Source organism: Berghia stephanieae, chromosome 1 (assembly GCF_034508935.2).
Source record: "Berghia stephanieae isolate SIO BIC M18660-M18661 chromosome 1, UCSD_Bste_1.3, whole genome shotgun sequence".
Classification (NCBI taxonomy): Eukaryota; Metazoa; Mollusca; class Gastropoda; order Nudibranchia; family Aeolidiidae; genus Berghia; species Berghia stephanieae.
In genome coordinates, this window is record NC_088360.1 from 13642111 (window position 1) to 13652110 (window position 10000).

General features: G+C 36.0%; 2 protein-coding genes across 2 annotated transcripts in view; one reads left to right on the forward strand and one right to left on the reverse strand.

Annotated features, from left to right (window-relative positions):
- Positions 1-10000, reverse strand: part of LOC144968549 (putative small nuclear ribonucleoprotein Sm D2) — a 399977-nt gene that overhangs the window by 48251 nt on the left and 341726 nt on the right. The gene's annotated exons all lie outside the window — the stretch shown is intronic.
- LOC144968378 (uncharacterized) overlaps positions 1-10000 on the forward strand; it is a 37402-nt gene that overhangs the window by 25756 nt on the left and 1646 nt on the right. Inside the window, exons 7-12 of the mRNA XM_078906667.1 lie at positions 3946-4113; positions 4650-4844; positions 5104-5199; positions 6429-6567; positions 7285-7409; positions 9134-9219. Of these exons, the coding sequence (XP_078762793.1) occupies positions 3946-4113; positions 4650-4844; positions 5104-5199; positions 6429-6567; positions 7285-7409; positions 9134-9219 (809 nt within the window). The remainder of the gene's footprint in view (positions 1-3945; positions 4114-4649; positions 4845-5103; positions 5200-6428; positions 6568-7284; positions 7410-9133; positions 9220-10000) is intronic.

The following is a 10000-nucleotide window of genomic DNA, read 5'->3' on the forward strand; positions in this document are numbered from 1 at the left end:
AGAAACGTACCATGCCCTTAAAATGACGTCACGGGAATTCAAACGAGGTCCCTATTGCATCCTTTAAAAAGAAGCAATAGTAGGATGTCAAAATACTGGTTCCAATATCATTGGAAGTGTGAAACCAGTTCTCCGGAGAATTGGTCATATATTGTGCAAATGATCTTCAGAGTGATGGCATCTTTTTTCCTAGTCTAAATACACGCTGGTCGTCATTAAAGATCTTATTATATCCTCGATGCTATACGTCCCGTAATCATAAGAATCCGACTATGCATCCCACCACTAAAATAGTTATGCCACCTTATGATTCAATTTGTAATCTATTCATTATTTATTCATAGTCCCTAAGATTGATTACACACTTCCAATGAGTTTGGAACCAGAGGAGAGGGAAGTTCACGACTTCTCTGTCCTATTCTAATGCAAAAGCCTCTAACTCGACTCATATTATTTGAACAGGTCTATTTACGTGGAGCTGAGTGCTCTGTCATTGAGCTACCGTAAACTTCAGGGAAAAAGCAACAATAAAGACCAAGACAATATCTTTGAAAATAATTGAATAGAATAAGTTAACACATTATAACTAGTTCAGAGAAAGTGGCCTTTTATACATGTTATAAGAATGTATCCAAAAATTTCATTTTCAAGCCTCACCTTAAAATCGTGGCATTGGTGAAAAGGAAAATAAGTTTCGCAAGAAGCTTTTCTGAATGGGGATATGTTCACATTATACTCTTTGATGTGTCTTTTCATACAGAAATTGAGGAAAGCGGTTGGTATCTAAAATATAATACAGGAAAGAGTGACATGGTTGATTATGATTTATTTGTCACTCCATTTATCCGCCTCATGTGGTTCTCATTGTGCCTATTATCTACTCTTAGTCACGATTCAAACATTTCATTTACCATGTCTCTCCGCGACACCACTTGACCCACCCCCATAGGGCAATGAAAGAGCCTTTACTTTAACCGATTTAAACGGTCAATGAACATTCAAGACCGACTGACTTTTTAACATAGTTTTAGGACTATTTGTGTAGTTATTGAAACTGATTTCAAAAGAGATAAATTTTTATATAATAATAATTAATATTTTTTTTTATTGACTGGCCAGGGGATATAGAGGCAGTACTGGACAGTGTATTACATGAAAGTCAGGGTTCACTTTTGCAGCCACTCGATTTTTTTTTCACCCTCTTCTAGCCGTCGTTTAAATATTATAATTCAGTTCAAGCGAAAAAAAAACAAAACAAAAAAAACAACAAAAACAACAACAACAACAACAACAACAAACAACAACAAACAAAAAAACCTTTGCGAATGACTAAGTCCTATCCAACGGATTATTAATAAACATAACTGTTTGTTTTTTGTTAGGCTAAAGAATCATGGATAAGCTAAGGGTCAATGTCCCAATGAAGGATCAATGACCTCCTTACTCTTGTATTGATTGATTTAGAGACTTCCGCTTTCGATGTCATTCGACTTCGTAGCTTCGGCCGTTCCTCCAATTCTTGTGCATTTAGATATCACAACAATATTAGGGAAGTTTTTTTTTTTTACGAATTCAATAAAAGAGAACATTATAATTATAATGTTATCATACCATATCAATATGCACGCCGAGCAGGTATTGTTTATGTATTTGAAACCTCCATTGGACCATTATGATCACAATCTGTATCTGTATGGTTGGCGATGAAGAAACCAATGGTCTGGTTGTATTTCAGCGGCGTCCTCATTGGGCGCTGGGCTTTGTCAGTCGGGCCTTGAAATCGTTTAGGTGTGGTGCCATGATGACCAGTTCATCCAGCTTATTCCAATCCGAGATAGTTCTAATGAAGAAAGAATTTCTGTAGTTTTGTGTTCTTGTCTGTGGGATTTTGAAGCAGTTCGAATTGTTTGTGGCGGTTTTTGGTTATGTGGTTGGCAAAAGTGAGTGCTCGGATTTTTCTTTTGTTTAGTCGTGGCGTGAAAAAGGAGTCTGCCTTTATTGATGGTATTTGATCTGTTACAATCTTGAACATGAATGACAGACGGGTTTCTTTTCTTCTTTGTTGGAGGTTGATGAGGTTTCTTTCTTCTGACATTTTTGTCATGCATCCTGGGGTTCTGCTCTTATAGTTCCCAGTTATGAACCGGACGCCTTGTCTCTGGACTCTCTCAAGTTTTTGAATATCCTCTTTCAGGTAGGGGTCCCAAGCAACTGCTCCGTATTCCAATTGTGATCTCACAAGTGCGAGGTAGGCGTTTTGTTTGCATGACGTTGGGGCGTGGCTAAGATTTCGGCGGAGAAAGGCGAGGGTGGAGCTTGCCTTTTGGGTTATTTTGTTAATGTGTTTCCCCCATTTCAAGTACTTTGAGAAGGTGATGCCAAGGTATGGGTTATCGTCGACTTGTTTCAGGACGGTGTTGTTTAACTTGTAGGTCTCATTGTACTTTTTAGCTGTACTGAGGATGCAGCATTTGTTTGCGTTAAATTTCATTCCCCAATCATTAGCCCACTGTTCGAGACTATTCAAGTCCTCTTTTTGCAATTTTTGATCGTTTGCAGATTTTATTGGTCGGTATATTAGACAGTCATCGGCGAATAACCTAAACTGAGATTTTACTCGTAGAGGTAGGTCATTGATGAAACAAAGTAATAGTATGGGTCCTAGCACCGTTCCCTCTGGTACTCCTGATATGACTGGACATTCATCCGATGACGTGCCGTCTAGGACTACTTTCATGGTACGTTTTGTGAGGAAATTACCAAGCCATGTGTGTAGAGAGCCACGAATTCCGTAATTTTCTAGTTTCTGCAGGAGTTTTTGGTGAGGCACAGTATCAAATACTTTGGAAAAGTCGAGGATGCCGATGTCTGCCTAATAATTTTAGAATACAATACACAGACTTATGATTAGCAACAGTATATTAAGTATGTTAATACATGAAAAAGTTCATTAAATAAATTATCTACATTGTTAATCGAATGGTACAAAACGACGTGCTCTTATTTCTTATGTGTACACGTCGGTAAAAGACAAAGAGAAAGTATTCATCATATTCATCCATCATATGAAAAAGTTCCTAATAAATCTTGAAGGCATTCATTGAAGGATTTTTGTTGTTGTTTCTATTCTAAGTTTGTTCTAACGACTAAACGTCCCAAAATAAATGAGTTTCTCTTTATATATATATATATATATATATATATATATATATATATATATATATATATATATATATATATATATATATATATATATATATATATATATATCCTAAATGAAAAATGGTATTTTGTCCCATTTGATAGAGCTCGCATAGGAAATATCTTTTATTTATATTATACAATCTATTGTCAATTTTACACAGGTGATACGTTCTCCCCTTAATCTCCTGTACTTATTTCTGCACGTTTCCGTATATTACTAAATGAAAGCAGCAGTAAAAATCAAAATATTAAAATATGCCAATAGCTATCAAACAAGTGAATGTAAAAAGAGCCTTTTCCAAGGATGGATCGGGGCTCGAACCAGGGACCTGCCGGTTCGAAGGTTGCACATAATAAACCTTCAGAGCCACTAGGCTCTTGAGCCGGAGTTTACCCACATTTCTTAAGCGTTAAACGAACAATAACAATTGCTTGCTACCCTTTAGGTAGGAAGCTAGATAGTCTATCGCAAAGTACTTTCCACTAGATCTAATAGACCAGGCTATCTCTATCCAATCATTGATTGTTGGACATGGGGTGGACGGAGAGGGTCAGAAAAAAATCTGGACTGCACCCGAGATCAATTTCATTCCATTTGCATGAGAAGAGCTTAACCAACTGAGCTACAGGAACCCCCGCACGTAGCATGCTATTGAATCTAAAACATTTTTTTGTTGTAAGTAAAAACAAAAACAAACAACTATATCATAGACGGTAACACGTTTCATTTTCATTTTCCAGACGAATGCAGTGCTAAAGTCATTAAATCTACGCCATAACAAGTTTGAAGACGGTTCAGCTCACTATTTCAGGGACGCCATGATGGAAAATGAGACACTACAGGTGCTAGATCTTAGCTGGAACTGTTTCATGTGTAAGGGATGCGTAAAACTTGCTCAGGGATTGAAGGTAAGGAATTGCAAAATTAGTTATCATAGACTCTTATTGTTCATTGTGAGTAATTCTCACTAAACAGTATTAACCAGACTATAAACGTTTAAGGTTACACATTGTTTTGTGTGTTGGCCCGTTATATTTCCGGATGGCAATGTTGTGAGCTTCTTAGCCAAGCGCAAAAAGTACACCTTATAGAAGATTTGATAATTGGTACATTCAGCTTATTGGCTGGAACAATCTGCTAGCTTAAAGCTCTTGGAGCAAAGTGTACATGTTTACAAATCTGAATCGGATTGATTTACCAGTAGTCTAGATCAGTGAGAATGTTTCCATTAGAAAAAAAAAATGAGACAATAACAATTTGGATTAACAGACGTAAATGAGTTCAAGCCAGCTTAGAGTGTTGTAAAAGTGCATAATACGAGATAATTGATCTTTTTGATATAATATTTTGTACATATAACTTTTTATTGAAAATGCGAAAAAGTGAGAGTTGGGTACTTAGGTATTCCATGACTTCATACACAATCTGTGTTTTCCACGCTTAGGAGAATGTTGGTCTAAAGGAATGCAGCTTTGCCATGAATGGATTTGGTCTAGAAGGAGGCAAGAAGCTTGGCGAGGCCCTCATGAACAATCGGACATTGCTGCGTCTTGATGCTTCCTACTGCAGGCTGCCGAAAGAAGCAGCCCCGGAGTTGGCCCACGGGTTTCATCACAACGATATTTTGGAGTATTTTGATGTGAGTGAGCATTATAGGCACTTTGTTGTAATGGTCGTATGCTGATGATGGTGGTAGCATTCATGGTCGTGGTGATAGTGGTGAATGAGTGGTGATGGTGGTAATGATGGTGATGAAGATGATGATGATGATGACGACGACGATGACGATAATGATGACGATTATGATGATGATGATGATGATGATGATGATGATGATGATGATGATGATGATGATGATGATGATGATGATGATTTATCTTTTTAATCCTTCCAATTAGATGTCCAATAACTTCATTCAAGACGATGGAGCATATGAGATTTTGTCAGCCATTGATCAGAATGAGTCATCCAGTCTAAAACTTCTCCACTTAGGGGTAAGTCCTTAGTATTTTCCATTGATTTGACTTTCACGTTGGCGCATGAGTTGTTATTTCGTAAATTGAACCCTTCATTAAACATTTGCACACTTCAGGGCGATCATCATCATCACCATTATCATCATCATAATCATCATCATCATCATCATCATCATCATCATCATCATCATCATCATCACCATCATCATCATCATCATCATCATCATCATCATCATCATCATCATCATCATCATCACCATCACCATCCCCTCCTCCTCCCTATCATCATTATTGACGTCGTCGTCATCATCATCATGATCATTATAATATTTTCGGACGACATCTCACACAAAATTGCCTCATGTCCATCATCTTGTCTTTGGGTTGAGAGGCACAATAGAGATATTCTTTTTCAACCTTTTAAACAATCAGGACGGGGTCATCCCCTTGATGATTTTTTTTTAAAACGAAGATTATATCATGCTTCTTTTTTATAACAATGGGTCCAAGTTGAGTTCCTCAGGTTAAGGTGTAAAAACAATAGACAAAATTTAATAAAACAGCTTCAAAAAAGAATTTATCACCAACCACGGAACGTTTTGGGCTCAAAACCTTTCTTCGGCCAACAACAAAAACAATTTTAAAAAAACATAAATACAATACTTTAAACAAAACAACAACAAAAAAAACCTCAATCCCGGGATCTTGCAAGGTTTTTCTTAAGTCCCAGATTTGAGAGTTTTTGCCAAGATTTTTAGAACGAGTTTTCTGGACACATTTTTAAATACCTGTCATTCTGGAGTAGGGCAGTTAACCGGTTGACCCCCTCCTTACAACCCATAGGAAAATCGTCACGTTTGTTACGGTGCAACCAATATTTTCTCATTTTGATTTCTTTTGTAAATCATAATATTTGAACAAAAATGTTTGCTATAGTAAAAGTATATTAACACTCTGTTGAAGAGCTCGTTTCGCAAGGAGAAAATATGTATAGCAAGAACGAACAGATTTTGTGTTTGAGTGAAATAAATATATAATTTTTGAATAGGTTGGGTGTGAAGTTTTGGGGACAATCTGGAAAATGGCCGTTAAAGAGAGAGTTAAGCCGCAATTCGTTCTCTTAATAATAATAATATTATATCCAATATTGTTTCAAGATGTGTGTATGTATGTCTATAAGTCTGCTACTTGATCACTTGTTGTTATGTCGTGTATTTGTTATAATATACGCTATTTTCTTTTTACAGACAACAATAGTACACGACGAGTTCAAGAATTTGGAAGAAAAGCTAAAAGCTGAGAGGGGCCTTCAAATCATTCATGGCGGGGTTGGTTATTCATTTGTCAAAGTGAGAGAAATGAATCCTATGGAAGCATTTTTGAGAGGTACTCTCTCTCTCTCTCTCTCTCTCTCTCTCTCTCTCTCTCTCTCTCTCTCTCTCTCTCTCTCTCTCTCTCTTGCCCACTAAAGAAGATTTTTTAAATATTTATTTCAAGAGTTTTCATTAAATCATGAATACAGAAAAAAAAAGGCATAACAAAGACTTTTTTATGACAAAAAAATACGTTGCCATAGAAACTGCAACATTAGGAAGGGGGGGGGGGTGTACAACAAATTATAAAGAAAACCTACAGACCTTGAAAAGGTTTTGAAATTATTGACTTCAAATTTGCGTTCATATCGAAAAGAAATTAATCTTAATAGGGCTATAGAAGCTGATGGTTTTTGAAGTGAAATTTCAAAAATTTTAAAGGTTATGCGTTTGTGTGTGTGTGTGTGTGTGTGTGTGTGTGTGTGTGTGTGTGTGTGCTTGTGTGTGTGTGTGTTGTTTGCTGCTTTTGTGGAGTTTTTTGTTTTTATTTTTGTTTTTTTGTGGGGTTTATTGGAGGTGTTTTTTGTGCTTTTTTTTGTAGTTGTTTCTTTTTTTTTTATTTGGGGGGGGGGGGGGGGGTGGTTGTTTGTTTATTCGTTGAATGTTTGTTTTTTTTTATCATTCCCCGATAATTTTGATGATTTGATGAGAACCCATGTATCTTATTCTATTAAAATTCTGGTCATACATCACGGATAGGTGCTATATTCTAATTTTAATTTCCTTCCAGACCCCATGACCAAACTGAAGACGTGGGTGGAGGAAGCTGGATACAGAATGGTAGATCTGTTTAGACAGCTAGACAGAGACAACAGCCAGAGTGTGTCACATGAGGAATTCAGGAAAGGGATAAGGGTAAGAATAAGCCTATAATACGTGGTTGGATATGAATGTGCAAGATCAAGCTTTATAGGTGAATGTGGTATTTAAACTTTTGCAGTCTATTACATGGAGTCTTTAGGGCTTTCTATTTATGTATGGCCTTTTAAACTAGAGCATTTATATAGAGCAATATCCACTAAATGTGCTCAAAACGCTTTACAAAGGGACCCTGACCAACAGCAACGCGTAACATGTAGAAAGAGACATGACGGCTGTTAGGCGATATTACAATTTTTCTGACAAAGACAACGCTGTTGACGGCCAGGTACTCGTTTTACACCTGTGTAGGGTGAGAAAATGTGAGTAAAGAGTCTTTTCCAAGGACTATGCGCCGAGCGAGGCTCGAACCCAGGACCTTCTGATCCGAAAGCGAGTGTCAAACAACAAGACCACATAGCCGCCTATGCTTTGATCTCACTCTATACGAGTGGAGAACCCGCAATATTTGCGGGGAGATCAAGGCTATTACAAACAGGCACTCATCTATTTTTCTTATTATAGTACTATCTATGTTATTATAGAAATTAACAGACGAATCTTTTGAGCCATTAACGTTTCAAATTCGGTTTGGTATAAGGTGTGTAGGGCGCGCAAATGAATTTAGCTAAAGGGCGGCCGGCGAGATAACGATTCCCAATGTCAAATGGCCGATCATAATGCCGGAAGGAGGGGACACTTTTTTAGAATATTAATTTTTTTTTTTACAATGTATACATTTTATTCAAGATCTATGTTTATCATTGTTTATATATTTGTTTTTCTATTTGTTTGTTTTTGTTTTGTTTTTTGTTTTAATTCTCTGGCCAACTTATATAATGATCTTGTATCAATTAAGTTGGATTTAATTTCAACGTGCAGATGTTGTTGGGATAACGGAATGATTCAAGAGCAATGTTTTCTTTCATTCCTCATTCTAATCCTACACAACAACAATCAATTTGGCTAGGTAATTAGAGTTACATCGCGGACGGCATGGAACGCACTTACGTCATCCAAGAGATACAACAGTTACGAAAGCGGAAACCCCAATCGAGTTGTGTAAATTCGAAGGCCAAGGGTCAAATTAAGGACTCGTGATTACGCTCCATCATATATTCTAAATAACCATTTGAATCAACGGTTAATCGAATTACCCTTACTTTAAGAAAAGGTTTGCAAGTTACTCGGAAATCCATCTGTGAGAATAGTTTTGCAATATTTAGATTTGCAGATGAATATGTGCTCGATGATAAAAATGTAACATTGGCTGTACTGCACAATGTTGATACCCAACCCTACTTTGTTTAATTAAAGAATAGACACACACACACAACACCCATATATATATATATATATATATATATATATATATATACATATATATATATATATGTGTGTGTGTGTGTGTGTGTGTGTGTGTGTGTGTGTGTGTTGTTGTGCCTGTTTGAGTAGACTAGATAAATAACACGTGTGGCATCATAGTATAACAACTCTCCTCAATCATATGTTTGACAAAGTTACATATAAAGGTCATAGTACATATGTCACTTTTTTTTTATTTGGACCAGAAAACTTTGTCTTTATGAGAAACCTAAGATATAATGACTGATTTTGTCGTAATAAAAAACAAGGTCGGGCTCCGCAATCAATGTCAACTTTATTTAAGAGCAACAATATTATTGTAACGAATCATAGTAAACTTTATTTATTTTTTTCAGAAAAGCGGCATCGCCATTACAGAGCAACAGCTGGATATCCTGATACATCGACTGGACTCGGATTGGGATGGAGAAATCGATTTTAAGTAAGACATTTTTTTTTTAAACCTGGGACCCTCAAATCCTCGCGAGGTCAATTGTTTGAGAGTTTTTACCAAGTTGAGAGTCATTTAAATCTATCGATTTTGAAGGAAAAGTTTTCTGGCCAAATTTTTAAATACTTGTCTTTCCAGAGAACGACAGATAACTGATTAAAACAGACGATGAATTCATCAAAATTTGTATGAAGAATAACGACAGGAAAAAGACAGTTATATTATAGAGCTTTATAGCACCTTAACAAGGCCATTATCTCATCTCTCATTCATTGTTAATGTCTCATTCATCGTGTTTTGTTACCAAAGGAAACCGGAACGTCTACACCATTTGTCTTTGTAAATTAAATGGAAGCTTCCATCCCATTTTATTTTTTTATTATTTACATACATTATATAGAAGAAGATGAAAAGAGAACCAAATACTTCTTGGTAAAGCAGGGCTTAAAATGCGGAGAAGATCTAATGATTGGAAGAAGCGCTTAGTCTGGTGTCTCGGAGTTATAGCGCTTTATAAGAGTTTTCAGCATTATTATTATTATTATTATTATTATTATTATTATTATTATTATTATTATTATTATTATTATTATTATTATTATTATTATTATTAAGAAGTTTAAATCATAGCGCACATTCACATTTATATAATATTGACATGTAATTAAACACTAAATGACGGTCTAGCTCAATGACAAGAATGGGGAACAATAAATCAAATGGAATTCAACGTATCAAAGTGCAATGTTTTAACCATCACAAATAAGAGAGC